This window comes from Xenopus tropicalis, chromosome 10 (assembly GCF_000004195.4).
Source record: "Xenopus tropicalis strain Nigerian chromosome 10, UCB_Xtro_10.0, whole genome shotgun sequence".
Taxonomy (NCBI): Eukaryota; Metazoa; Chordata; class Amphibia; order Anura; family Pipidae; genus Xenopus; species Xenopus tropicalis.
In genome coordinates this window covers 28,204,159-28,219,327 of record NC_030686.2, presented here as the reverse complement: position 1 = coordinate 28,219,327, position 15,169 = coordinate 28,204,159, and the positions used below count along the sequence as shown (strand labels likewise).

Below are 15,169 nucleotides of genomic sequence, written 5' to 3'. Positions count from 1 at the left end.
GTGAGAGAGGAAATGCACAAATGTGCCACTGATTCTGGGGCAGCGTTGGACTGGGCCGCCGGGGTACCGGGAAAAATCCTGGTGGGCCACTCCCCTGATGTGCCGTCTCCCCCCCTTCCTGATGCGCCGCAGGTAAGTTTCTTTTAGGAGCGCTCGGGGGAGGGGGTCGGGGGGTGTTGGGGGCCTCTGCCGGGGGGTTGAAGGAGGTGGCCATTGGGGTGGTGCAGAAGCCGCGGTGGGCCTCTGGGGTAAATAGCACTACAGGTGGGTCTACTTGAATTTTCTGCAGCCAGATGCTGTTCCTTCAAGGCAGAAGGGAGGGTGAATTCTTTTCTCATTTTTATTTGTTGGAATGTAGCAGATGTTCTGCTGGGGGTGGATACTCTTTTGTCCAGTCCAGTGGATTATCCCTTTTCATGTCACTTCATCTGCTTTGTCTCTTAGGAAGGGGGTGTTGTCTAGAACCCTTCCTTTAAACTATCCTTTTCTTCTTTTTTTCCTTTCTGTGACCATTCACTAGATGTTACTGCATATGAATAGCAGTGCAAACCTTCAAAATACTATTTACCCTGTGTTAACTTTAATTCAGGTACTATTACCCTTTTTAATAAAAGTCCCAAGTATATTCCATAGACCATGTTTGGTAGTTAGCACCTGTACCTGTATGTACATAAAATCTAGACACAAAAGTGTTGCGTCTATTAAAGTTTTATACACATAAATGCAGTGTGCGACAATAATTTTTGCCATTTCTTGTTTTGTATGCAGATTATACAAATACCCTAAAATAACTTACCCGCAAAATTACATGTAATAGATCGTAGACTCCTCTATGAATCTCTATAGCTAGAAACTGTTCTTTCTTGAATAAGAAGCATCTTTGGATTTACTAGGCCCTGTCATACTTGGGTTACATGGTGCCCTTTTGCATTTTGCCACAACCCGATAAAGGTGTGTGTGAGTTGGCACAGTTTTACATTGGATATAAAAAGTCTGCACACCCCTGCAAAATGGCAGGTTGTTGTTTAATTAAAAAACAAGAAACCAAATTAGGATAATGAAGGGTTAAAAGTTTTCTACCTCTGTGTGACAAAAAGTCACATGATTTTAAGGTTTTGGATTCGGTTTGGCCAGAGGCATGGATTTGGCCAAATCCTGCTGAAATATAGCCAAATCCCAAACCTAATCCTGGATTTGGTGCATCCTTAATAGAGGATTGGTCTGTAAAAACATGTGTTTGCTTGATGATTTTGCCCTCCCTAGAAAAATTTCTGCGGATGCCCATGCTCAAATCCTGGATATTATGAAGTTATCAGGTGAAATACACAGTAAAATAGTTAGTTAGGTTGAAAAAAGACAAACGTTTATCACGTTCAACTATAATGCCTATATATAACCTGCCTAACTGCTAGTTGCTCCAGAGGAAGGCAAAAAACCCATCTGAAGCCTCTCTAATTTGCCGCAGAGGGGAAAAAATTCCTTCCTGACTCCAAGATGGCAATCGGACCAGTCCCTGGATCAACTTGTAATTAATTACAACTTGAAATAAAGAATAAAATCATTACAAAACCAGAGGTTTCCTAGATAAATGTGCCAGAATTTAGGTAGATTTGCTTATTCAGTGCCAAGAGTGAATGGTGGCTGGATCAGATATGTTTTGATTACATTTCCCTTTTGAGGTTGATATTTGACATTTTGCCCACAACAAACAAAATGGCTCAAATAATTGGCACCAAAATATCCTCCATTGCTGTTCTAGATAACACCCTAAATTACCCCTTTTATTATCACCCTTACTACTCTATAAATAAAGCCTTAAAGAAACATCTTTGAAACTGATATGCATTTATTTTTATAAGTAGGGATCACCAAGATGAGTTCCTGGCTTTTTTTGAGAGCAGCTCAATTGGAAGAAAGAAACTCGACAGTCTGGTTAAAACTTCACCTGAAAAGAAAACCACTTGGAATATTTTGGTAAGTTAATTAGCATGCATATTATTTGGGAGATGCTGTGCATTCATTAGCTGTGCTTTAGTCATAAGGTTTATATAATGTCATTGCAGTTAATAAACTTCTAAAAGGGTGTGTATGTAAATAATAAGGTATGGGTTATTGGGAAGCTGACCAAGATGCTGCCTATTACCTGTGTTTTGTCTGCAGACTAATTTAGTAGTCTAGGTAGGCTGTGTGTTGGCAGTTTTTAATTCAGCAGTGGAAAGGATAATGGGGTTTGTAGTTATGAGGGTTGCTTGTATTTTGTCTCCCAGAAGAAGCTAAACGTTCAGCCTGCAGTAAAGCAGTGGAAAAGCCAAGAATGCAGGGAGTTGCTACACTATCTGTGGTTATTCTGCATTTATCATCTAGCTAGAACATTAGGGCTCATTATTCTTTTGTCTTTGTCTCAGGATGATCAGCCCCGGGTATTCCCTGTGCCTTCTAGTGCCCGAAGCTCCAGTTCAGCACAAGGCTTAAGTTTGAAGAAAAGGGACACACCTGCTCTGGCGCCAAGTTTTCCAGCCAACAACAGGTATAGTGCATTATCAGGTGGACTTGCCTGTATCAGACAGGTACCTAAAATTTTTACAAGTGTTCCCCTCTAGCTCTGGAAAGGAGCAGTCTTTCTTTTAAATGGGACATAAACCTTGATTGTTCACTTAGCCTAATATGATTTTACATGTTAAAAAAGGAAGGGGGCGCCACTCTCATGGAGAAACCCGCTTTTTTGTCAGTATCCAGTAGTGCATATCAGAAGGTGTCCCTCCATCTGTTACTGATTTACTATACCCAGGGAACAGTGCAGGCACTTCATGCTCTGTAACAGTTGGGGGGCACAGCTCACTTGGATTAACATATAATTATCCAGTGGTACATCAGGCAGGGCCCCCCCAGCTACCTCCTAAATAACTACTAAACCAAAAAATAATAGCAATTGCCAGTCCTTCAGGGTATCCTACTGCCAATCCTTTCACAGTTTCTAAGCTGCACAAGAAGCTTCACAATACCAAAACAGATCAGCGACTATGGCAACAGAGAAACCAAGAACTAATATAGTGTAGTAAGATCAAATCACTCATAGTTAACACCCAGTGTTTTTTTAAAGAAAATGCTTTAAAGGTGTATTTCCCTTTAAACCCTAAAGTATATGGATATAGATGTTCATAAAGGGATCAATATTCAATTTAGTAGCCTCAACCCTTCAGCATAAGTGCCTACTTAAAGAGCAGTGGTCTAAAATGTTGCCCATAGTATTAAAATGATTCCTCACTAATCCAAGTATCCCCAAATGCCAATAAAAGATATTAAAAAAACAATAGTACAATACGGTTTAATAAAAGTAATTTTAAAAGCTTGTATTGCACTCACATTAAGTGACTTGGGATCAGTCACATATAGTTATATAAAACTGCAGTCACAGTTTAATCCAGAAGAGGGCCTTGCCGACATGTATATTCCCTTTGTGGTTCTGCCTCAGTGTTCTGCCAGTTCTCACATCTTCTTTACCATGAAATTTTGATATTTTTTTTTAATTGAAATGACCAAATCAGATATTTGATTTTGTTTCCTAATTTGTAGGTAGCAGTTCAAATTTAATTGCTGATGTTGCTATGGGCAACATCACCGGTCTGTAATGTTGGCTTACACACCATAATAAATATCCCCCTAAATGTTTTTAAAGAAATTAAAATATAATGTACTGTTGCTCTGCACTGGTAAAGGTTATGTGTTTGTTACGGTAACACTGATAAATAAGCTGCTCTGTAGCCCCGGGGGCAGCCATTCAGATGGGAAAAAGGAGAAAAGGCACAGGTTACACAGCAGATAACTGATAAGTTCTGTAGAATGCACTGGTGTTTTATCTGCTATGTGCCTGTGTCTTTTCTCCTTTGAATGGCTGCCCCCCTGGCTACACAGCAGCTTTGTTCATATAAATTTTTGAGGCTAACACACCAGATGTACCAGTGCAGGGCAGCTGTACATTACGTTATAATTACTTTTATACACTTTCATCTTTTGGTGTTCCTTTTCCTTTCATGTCTCCTTTAGGGGTCTATGTGTTCTCCCAACATATTGTTTACCACGTGTACAAACTATATAAACCCTATGACATCACCTTTGATATAACTTTTAATCTTTTTAGATGCAGTAACCTTTTATTGTTCAGACCAAGACACTAAACTAGTCATCTTTTTTTTTTTTTTTAGAAGCAACAAGGGAGCCGTTGGTAATATGGTAACCACAATGGTGCACAATAACTATGCAGCTGGAGAGCGAGGACTAAGCAACAAGAGCTCCAACCAGCGCCCAGCATCACTTAAGTAAGAAACTGTTCAGTAAGGCCATTATTCTTATAGCATAGGGAACGAGGCGTTGTTTGCTTTTACTTACTCTTCTGTCCCTTCATTAAGGGATTTCCAGCCACTCAAATATATATACAACCATGGAAATGCCAGGTTTCTTCCCAATCTTATTCTAAGTATTTAGCATAAATGATTTCTTCTTTCAGTAATATGCATTATTGCATTTAAATGATTTTTATTCATAGTACAGCATAGTGGCTAGTTTTTATGCTTTTTTATTGCTAGATTTTATGTCCTTTATGCTGTCTTTTTAGTAATCTGAGAAGCCCTGGTGTGGAAGATTCTGGGAGCAGTTTTCAGAAATCCCAGAAGAATCTGTCAAATGCAAATAATTTGGGGCGTAATAATGCAGGTGGTGGCACACCCCCAAAGAGAAAAGAAGTGACTGCAGAGGAGGCAGAGAGGTCAGTGGCAAGAATAACGTTTGTTTATGCTTTTTATATGAGTTGTTCATTGTGCTAAAACATAGAGTATATAACAGTCTCCTAATTTCTATTGATTTTTGTGCAGCTGCTTTGGAAGGAAGTTGTAGTGTAAATAAAAAATGCCCTATGTGAAGCTGGCCATACATTGAAAGATCTGCTTGTTTGGCAAAGTCACCAAACAAGTGGATCTCTCCCCAATATCCCCACATTGAAGTGGCCAATATTGGATTGATCCTATCGTTTGGCCCTCTCTGGGAATGATGTAATTTTTAAACTTGCCTGATCGACATCTTGGTGATCTTAAGATGGCCATACACGCACTGATATTATGGTACCAAACCTCGTTTCGTACGATATTCGGTGCATCTATGCCGGATCGACAAGGCAACTGATATCACGAAGTCTGTGGATATCAGTTGTCTTGACGATTGGGCGAGTTAAATTTTGATTTGATGAGGTGCCGTTGAATGCATCCGAGCGAATTCAGTGTTTAGGGCTGAATCGGCAGGTGGAGGTAGAATCCCTATTGTTTCTACCTCCATATCTGATGATTTAGCTCTGAACGTCAATGGGGGAAATGAACAATCTTTCCTGCAACCAATGGACACCGGAATTCCGTAATTCCTACGTGTGCACCCTTTAGACTGTCCGCAGCTTTTATCAACCCGTGTATGGCTTCCTCCAGGTACAGCTTTATGAGTGGCCACTTACTCAGCTTACTGCTGAGCTCCAAGTTGGAGTGATGTCACTCTCTCCCTTCCCCTTCCCCCAGCAGCCGATCAGCAGAACAATAGGCAGGTAACAAGATAGCAGCTCCCTGACCTGAGCCTCCATGGGCTAAGGCTAGTGCCACACGGGGAAGATTCTCAGCCTGTGGATAAATGCAGGCCCCAAATCCACCCATACACTGCCCGGACTGAAGCATTGCTTCCGAGTGCAGACACAACTTGCAGATTCTTTAAGTGTGTATATGTAGATTCTTGGCCTGCGAATAAATGATCTGCCCTGTGGCACTAGCCTAATAGCACTGCTGGTACTGTCCTGAATTTAAGCAAGTAGGTAAACAGGAAAAATTGTTTATACTGCTTCACAATAATTTGGAGTAACATCAGGCATTTCTCTGCCAGCTAAAATACACTGTAAAAAAAAGTCTCATGTGCCATTAGCTTGTACAGTAAAGTATATATAGATATACACATAGTATGCACTTATAAATAATGGCACATTGACTTCTAGGAACAATAAAAATAGATCCTAAATAAATTGTACTGGCTGGGGCAGAAGTAGTGGCCCCAAAATACATTAAAAAGCACACCATAAAAATCATGCCAGAATCCCTGCAACAAATGATGAAACATAACATCAAAGGCATGATGTTTGGATCCCTTGTTCAGCATCTAAGGCTAATGTTACACATACTGGGGCTCACTTATGGGCAAATTTGCACCTCAGACTGAATTACCTTTCAGTGTGCCAGTTGGGCTTAAACATAAACCAGTTTTAAGCATGTATAAAATCTCTGCAGATTTATCCAGCAAGTGAACAATGCAGCCGTCACTATCCAGAGATGGTACAGGCGCCAGTGGCAGAAGCGCAGGTCTGGGGAGGAAGCTCTGAAGCATCTGATGGCTTCTAAAAAGGAGGTATGTACCTGATTTGCACAGCACACATGTCTAACTACAGATAGACCTATATATTTCTTACCAATGCTAAAAATGTATATACATCCAATTTGTAAAAGCTGATCAGTACTTTTCAACCAAATTTGAAAATCAGGTGGCTATCAGGGGTTGAGCGCTTACAGTGTATCCCACTTTTTTTGAAGGAAAGGCAACAACACATGGAGGAGGGTAACCTCCTAACTCCCCAGCAAAGCAGGGAAGAGGAACGCCGGAGAGTCCGTGAGGAGAAAGCTCGGCAAGCTAGACGGGCAGCAATCCAGGTACAAACTGAGTAGAAAAGGTTCCTTCCCATTAGCATTTAATTAAATGGAATACTGGTGAAACAGAGAGAGGATTCTTCAGGTAATAGGTAAATTAAAGTATTAGGGATAGAAATAACAATGCTGTGGTATATAAGCTGTATGTTTTATATTCTGTAATGAGCAAAGTTTACTGTCTTCTGACAAAATGGTTAAGTAAAGATTTTTTATACAGTATGGTACATTCCCCTGGTATTTGAAGTGGATAAGAGAGAAAATGAAAGCACATATGCTAGCTAACTCCAATGCTATTTGGATACATTGCCTGAATTGGTTTTTTTTTTATAGTTATTATAGGCATTATCTTTTCTATTCTGATTATAGCAAATATATATAGTAAATATATTATACAATATATTGGTCCCCAACCTTTTTTTTTTTTACCAGTTAGCAACATTTAAAAAATGTTGTGATTGGTTATTTGATAGCTAATGTGGACTGGCAGACTACAGGAGACTCGGGCAGTACACATGGTCTATATGCTTCCAAAACTTGCCACCAAGTCAGATATTGAGTCACTGGTTGGGGATCACATCCTGCCTCCAGCCTTCAGACTGGAGGCAGGCTGAATTTTATTACTGTCACACTAATCTGTTTTTGATCATTAGGGCAGGTGTTAACTACTATGCTCTCTAGGTTTTGAAGTTGAATTGAAATATACCTCTTGTTAATACACCTTATTCAAAGGTTTCCGATTTAGTACTCTAAACATTATATAATATAGGTATGGGATCAGTTATCCAGAAACCCGGAAAGTTGAGAATTACGGGATGGCCATCTCCCATAGATTCCATTTTCATCAAATAATTCAAATTTTTAAGAAAATATTGTAATAAAACAATAGCTTGAACTTGATCCCAACAATCCTATTATGTTTAATTAATGTTTTCATTATTTTTGGGTAGACTTAAGGTATGGTAAGGTCCCATACCTGTATCTGAATACTCTTGCATGGGGTTTAATCCTTGGACTGTGTTCCTCCTTCAGTTATGCTGCAGTTTTGTTTGTTACCATCCTGTCATTTTTTTTAGGAGTTGCAGCAAAAGCGATCACAGAAGGCATTAGAAACCCAACAGCTAGTGGAAGAGGAGATACATAGACTGGTTCAGAATGGTAAAGTTGGACGGAAAAAGACTGTGAAGAATCCTGTATCATCACCACTAGGGAACCGCACAAAGGCCAATAACACAGGTCAGAATAACATATTGCACCACCAGTATCTCACTGGTATCTGCAATTCCAGGGCCCCAAAAACCAACACTCGTGACTTGCCAGCTGGCTTTCAGTTCATGCTGAAGTGCAGGAATCTCAGAAACAATTATGTTTAAGTATTCTTAAGATGTATTTTTTTTAAACACTTAAAACCATAAACCCCTAAAAATATTAGAAGATTCAGAATAAGAAGAAAGGGGATGACTTTAAAAAGTGGAAATTCAGTGGTTTATGCAAAAATGTTCTAAATCGTTGGCGTGCAACACTATAGGAGTCAAAAGCCACACATGTTGAGTTATCAAATAGGTTACATGTTATAGTTCATATTTCCATCCACAGTTTTGGGCTGTAATTGTGCCTGTGTGCTATACAGGCCACGGTTCTTATTAAGCCTGTTACTGTAGCTAATCCGTGTTTTGGCGCCAATTTTATTATGCTGTTTCTCATCTATAAGTAAAATGTAATTTATCCGCTATCAGTGCTTAAGGTACACCTTCAATTTAAGGCTATATACATTTCTAATCAAACAAGGGCATGCGTTGTTCTGCCTAAAGGTTATCTGTTCAATAAGGCAAAGAGAGATTCTATAATGTATTCTATGCCAGCAAAAAATAAAATAACATTCATAGATGCACCCAGTACACCCTACTGCCAAGATATCAGGAAAGTGGCAGACTTGTGACTTTCAATCTGAAAAAGCCAGAACTAGCAACATGTGGGCTGTATGTGTTTTTTGGTGGTTATTTATGATTATTGTGATCGGTGGCTATTCCAGAATATTAAGGTCTTATACACATCAACTAAGTCACCTCCTGAAACTATCAATTCAGTCATTTTGTTTTCTCCAATCTTGTAGGGTCCAGGATTCAGACAGAGATAAACCAGGAAGATGCTGGAGTTCTAATGTTCAGTCCAGCTCCAGAAAACAACAAGGACGAGGAACAGAAAATACAGGTATGGTTTTGTAGAATTACCCACGGGCCTTTTAGACTGTGTTGGTACCTTACGTTATATTTTTTTCTTCTTTGTTTTACCAGTTTTCTTTCTTCCCTTCTTTATATGTTTTCTTTCCCTTAGGTATCCTCGCATGCTGAGCAGACATTTAGGGATTTGGATATTGAGTTTTCTGCCAGCAGAGCCCAATCTAAAACCACACTGACAGAGTTGCTAGATACCTTAAGACAGCTTGAAGAGCCAGAGCCTTTGCCAGAGATCAAGTCTGAACCCAAGGACAAGTATCAATTCATTGATGGGGTGAGAGGCTTAAAAAAAAGTAGGAGAGCTGTATATCCAACTAGAGCTTGTGTGCTCTTTTGCTGTTGTACTGGTATATGGGCTTGTATTCTGGTTTTCTTTTGTAAAGAAATGGTGTAACATTTTAGTGTCTGTCTCCCTTAGGATATAGACAGTTCACTTACTGTTGACAACCTGGAACGTCTTGGTCAGCTTACACATAACGGGGAGAGGAAGGAGGAGATCAACGGTGTTTTATTATCAGAAGCCAAACTACAGAGCATTATTAGCTTCCTGGATGAGATGGAAATATCTGAACAGGAGAGACCACGGTCAGCAGCCTCTAACACTCAGAAGGGAGTATGTGTATATATTTCTTCTTTGTGTCTCAGTGCACGTACTTAATATGTATCTTTTGCTTAAGCTTTGATTATACTCTGACATCCGGCCTGTGTTTTGCCCTGTCACTAGGCTTTGCTCTCTGAAGAAGAGCTAACACATCTGGAACAGGCCTCTGCAGTTGCCACGGAAGTGACAAGTTCCATGTTAAAGTTGCGTCTGGAAGTGCAGGAGAAAACAAGAGCCTTGAACCTACTGCAGACAGCCTTAGTAAGTGTCTGCTAATGTATCTGGAACTTTCCACATGTTAGACTGGGGAAAATGTCTTTCATTCTATCTCTGCCTTTCTCTAAATATCTTTATTCCCTCCCTTTTCTCTGTTTTTGTTATCGCTTCACCCTTAATTTGCTATACCTGTTTTATGTGGTTTCTGGTCCATTCCTAACATTGTTGAGAAAATAGTTACTAATGAGTAACTGGACATGTAGCAGGGAGGCTCAAACATAAACACACCATTTACGAATACTGGGGCAGTACCTGGAATAGGGGCTGAAAGAATGTGTATAGTCTGTCTCTTTGGGTACAGAAAACAAGTGCAGAAGACTAGCACAGACCAGGGATTCTGGTTTGATCTGAATTGTGTAACAAAAAAAATCTTTCTTCTCTTTTCACAGGCCCAGCAGCGAGAGCTAACAGTACGACATGCTAAACAGACTGAGAAAGAACTAGGGCAACAGCTGAAACAGCAGGGTGAGCAGTACGAAGCCACTATCCAGAGACATCTGTCATTTATAGATCAGGTAATATTTCAGGTCTTTTATTTCCAAAACCAACTACAGTTGGGGGATGGCACCACATTTCATGCTGCAATCTATATGTAAAATTGTATTGTCTTTAATCCATGTATTTTCATATTAGTTTTTGAGATAAAATACTTAACTTGTGCGACTTTTCTTATTGAATGCTAGCTTATTTAAAGGAGAAGGAAAGGTAAAAACTAAGCTTTATCAGAAAGGTCTATGTAAATACAGCCATAAGCACTTACAGAACTGCTGCTCTGAGTCCTCATTTCTTTCCTTTTATTCTGTATACATGATCTTCTGTGTCAGACTTCTTCCTCTCAGAAAAAACATTCAGTGCATGCATGAGTCTGCTCAGTTTGCTTCTCTCTCCCCTTCCCTTCTCCTACTCCTCCCCCTTCCATTTCTGCTGTGTAATCTGAGTTTAGAGATGTTCCAGGAGCAGTGTGCAGGTACAGAGCTAAAATAGCAGCTGCTATTCTCTCTTTACTCAGGTATAGTAAAGCATTCTGCAGAATTGTGGTTCTTAAGAATATTCTTCAGTTTAAGTTCATGCTCTCCTGCTACCATCAAGCTTTATCAATAGCTAAACAACAATACTTCTATTCTTTAATCTCCACTCTATCCTCTAAACCACAGCAATTGTTTGCCACATTTAACTCACTACTGTGCCCTCCTCCGCATCCTCCACCTATTACTGTAACTGCCTAAGACCTTGCTCAGTTCTTTATGGACAAAATTGACCTTACTAGACAGAGCATACCATTTGATGACAATTTCAAATTACCTTGCTACTCACTCACATGCGCTTTACACTCTTTCTCCCCTGCAATATTAGATGAAGTTTCCAAACCTGCTCCCTCGACCCCATACCTTCTCACCTCCTTCACCCAGTCTCTGGTACACTCAGCCCTGCGCTTACCCACCTTTTCAACCTCTCACTTTTTACTGGTATTTTTCCTTTGTCATATAAACAAGCATTAATCACTCCCATCCTCAAAAAACCTTCCCTTGATCCCAGCTCCCCCGCCATCTATCATCTAGTCCCCCTTCTTCCATTTGCATCTAAACTGTTAGAAAGGCTTGTTTAAAACCGCTTGGCCCAGCATCTAGCTCGCATTTCCATTTTCAACCCCCTACAATCTGGTTTCCGTCCAACACACTCAACAGAAACTGCTCTCTTATCTTTCTGACCGTTCCTTTAAAGTTGCTTTCTCAAACCCCACCTCCACCTCACTCCCTCTGTTGGTGTTCCTCAAGGCTCTGTCTTAGGCACCCTGCGGTTCTCAATCTATACAACTTCTTTAGGGAAACTTATTCAGTCATTTGGAATACACTGATGACACCCAACTCTTCTTACCTGTCTACTCTTGACCTCTCTCCTTCTGTCCTTTCCCAAATTACAGACTGCCTGTCCGCCATCTCCTCTTGAATGTCACAGCGCCATCTGAAACTGAATCTTTCTAAATTCATTATATTTGCTCCAACATCCTCCCCTGTCCCTCAGGTTCCAGTCACAGTCCATAACATCACCTTTCAATCACTCATGCACGCTGAGTCTGAGACTCCCACCTGCCTTTAACACCACACATCCACTCACTTGCCAAATCTTGTCATATTCACCAAAATTGCTGAATACACCCTTACCTCAGTTTAAGGTGCCCATACACGGGCCGATTCTAACTGTCAATATCGGTGCTTTAGACCGATTCACCAGTGTATTTGCCCATATGTGGGCATGTACAACAGGCCCACCATTCTAATTCGATCGTTTGGATGCAGGGCCAAATAACCGAATTAGCCCGATATCACCCACGCGTAGGTGGGAATATCTGGAGAAGATTTGCTTGCTTGGCGACCTCACTGAGTGAGTGGATCTTAGCGTGTATGACCACCTTTAGACACAACTAAAACACCCATCCAGTCTCTTATCATTTCCCGCCTTGACTACTGTAACTTACTTCTTAAAGGCATTCCAGCCAATTGCCTTTCACAACTCTAATCTGTTCTAAACGCTGCTGCCAGACTCATTCATCTATCTCACCATTCCACATCTGTTGCTCCCCTATGCATATATCTTCATTGGCTCCCAATCTCCTCTAGAATCAAATTCAAATTACTATTACTTACATATAAGGCCTTTACTAATGAAGCCCCTCCCTATGTCTCAGCTCTAATCTCCAAATACAGTCCTTCATGTTACCTACGTTCTGCCTCAGACCTTCTCCTCTCTCCTCCTCTCATCACCTTTTCCTCTTTCTCATCTGCAAGACTTTTCCCGGGCTTCTGCCTGTCTCTGGAACTCTGCCTCGGCCCATCAGACTCTCCCCTTCCTTTCAAAGTTTTAAAGACCCATCTTTTTAGAGAAGCATATGCAATGTATCTAAATCATCAATCAGTATCCACATTCCTTTTGTTTCAGTGTACCCATAACCCCTGTAGAATGTAAGCTCTTGCAAGCAGGGCCCTCTGATCCTATTGTTACTCTGTATACCCTTGTTAAACTTTTTAAGATCCCTGTTTGTTTAAATTTGTTGTGAAGTGCTGCGTAATTTGCTGGCTCTATATAAATAAATGATGATGATGATGATTTTGCTAAATCAACCTCAAAATCTTGGCACAGGGTTCACAATAAAAACTACCTGACAACAGCTTTAATAAAGGCTCCTTATCTATAGTTTTGTTGAATGCTCATTATGTAAGTAGTCATATTTAGCTCCTTTGTGAATACCTGCAATATTTACAGGAAATGCAGACTGTTCTACAAGTTCTGCGGCTAGTAGACTTGTTAATAAGCATAGTGCCATTCTCTAATGGTGGCTGAAGTGATCCTTTTTCATTGTACATTCAAGTAATCGACTTGAAAGCCTGTAACTTCTAAGGGACAAATTAAGTTAATAATGATAACAAAATAAGGAATATTATGAATCTGCTGGTTGTTGTCTTGCTTTCTGTCCCTTGTATAACATCTTTGTGAGTTACAAGGCTAAATTTCTATCACCCTGAAAGGGTGCTTTGGAACCCTCATTAACTATTACATTTCAGCAGGGCGCTTTGTTGTTTTTACAATAGTGGAGCTCTGTGTTTCTCTAAAAAAGCCAGGGGTGGAATGAAGGAGAGTCCAAATGGGAGCTACTAACGAGTAACTTTTTGATTTGGATGAAAAATATATAGAGAGGCTGAAAGATGAATGTGTTTGTGATGGGGGGAAAGGTGAAATTTAGTAGAATAGGTATAAACCATACACTACATCAGCAAAAGTATCTGGACACCTACCTGTCCCAACACTTTATTCCAAAATCAATGTTATTAGTAGGAAGTTCCCTTCCTTTGCTGCCACCACTTTTTTGGGCAGACTTTCAACTAAATGTTGGAACATATCTAGTATAAATAAATCTAAAGCAACTGGACTTGTTAAGTAATCATTGAAGACGTTTCACTACTCATCTGAGCAGCTTCTTCAGTTCAACTGACTGGTACGGGAAGCCCTCAGTATATATACTCTTCCACTAATCCAATCACAGTGGCGGGGGTTTCAACATTTGTCAACCCATGTCCCAAGTATAAAGGTGTGTATAAATTATTGTACAAGTATGCAAGTCACCTCTGGTGGAGGTAGTAGACCACTTTGGGCTTTAGAATTAACTGGAAAAAATGTAGCATATTTCTCATACGTGACCCAACCGGGTTTCCATCTACACCTCTAAAATAGGTGGACTCTTCTAAATTTATTGGTGTCACTTGTCACAGGAATCTAGATACAGTCCTTCTTAGCAACTTCAACCCCATTCTCAGAGCCATAAAGGAATAAACTGGTGATGAGGATTAATCTGCCAAAAATGATATTCCTTCCCAAATTCCTGTCTATACTTCACAATTCCTCAATTCAAACTTTTGTACCATTTTTACTTCCTTTGAAGTAAAAACCCCCTACATTTGCTAGAGCTAAACTTAGGGCACCAGTTAAGAAAGGGAGGCTTGGGTACTATTATTTCTGCCCAGATTTATACATAGATGCTGTCTAACCCCTTATGCAGCTGCACCTCGTGGGTAGACAGGCCAGGACACTCGCAAGAAAGCAAATCATGACTGTACTCCTATTGGATATTGCACTCATTACACTGATACAGACTCTGTAGAACCAAACATTTGTCTTTACTGTATTTATTTACTGTATACAAACTGAAAATATACTGGGGAAATAGACTAGGGCATTAATAAAGAATGGAAAAGCAAATAGATTGCAAATGAGTAGGAAAAACCTCATGCACAAAATATTAAAGCATTTTGACTTCATAAAGACTCGACTAGTAACCTCTAGAAACCAATCAGATCTATCTTTTCAATAAGGTGACCAGTAAATGCTACCGGATGATTATCTGCCATAAATAATTATAATCGGGTGTAACTTTTGCTACATTGTCTGCATAATTTTACCATGATTAATTGCAAGGATGTATTTGCCCTTATTCTTTGCCTTTATTGCACAAACATCTGTGTAATAGTTAAAATACTTGTTGCAACTAAGGATGCACCAAATCCAGGACTCAGCCAAGATTTGGCCTTTTTTAGGAGGATTCGGCTGAATCCATGCCTCTGGCATAAACGCAGAAATTTTTTTTTTTCCCGCTGCATGGTTGCCTTTGACCCTTCCTTATCCTGATCTGAATATTAGGATTCTGAATTGGTTCGGAAAAGATTTAGGGTTTTGACGGATCCTAAAATAGTGTTTTAGGTGCGTCCCTAGTTGCAACTAAAGTGTGGGAGCAGTAAGAGGACAAAGAGATTGTGTCAGTCTTTAAATGGATAAAGAAAGCTGTC

At 40.0% G+C, this 15,169-nt stretch overlaps 1 protein-coding gene across 3 annotated transcripts in view; it reads left to right on the top strand.

Moving 5' to 3' along the window:
* The window catches only part of cep131 (centrosomal protein 131kDa), a 34,684-nt gene that overhangs the window by 5,446 nt on the left and 14,069 nt on the right, over nt 1-15,169 (top strand). For all 3 annotated transcript variants that reach the window (NM_001045711.1, XM_012966708.3, XM_031894155.1), the window contains 12 exon segments: nt 1,863-1,974; nt 2,406-2,527; nt 4,203-4,316; nt 4,613-4,762; nt 6,309-6,426; nt 6,609-6,725; nt 7,796-7,955; nt 8,833-8,930; nt 9,054-9,230; nt 9,375-9,569; nt 9,681-9,818; nt 10,223-10,348. In NM_001045711.1, coding sequence (NP_001039176.1) covers nt 1,863-1,974; nt 2,406-2,527; nt 4,203-4,316; nt 4,613-4,762; nt 6,309-6,426; nt 6,609-6,725; nt 7,796-7,955; nt 8,833-8,930; nt 9,054-9,230; nt 9,375-9,569; nt 9,681-9,818; nt 10,223-10,348 — 1,627 coding nt within the window.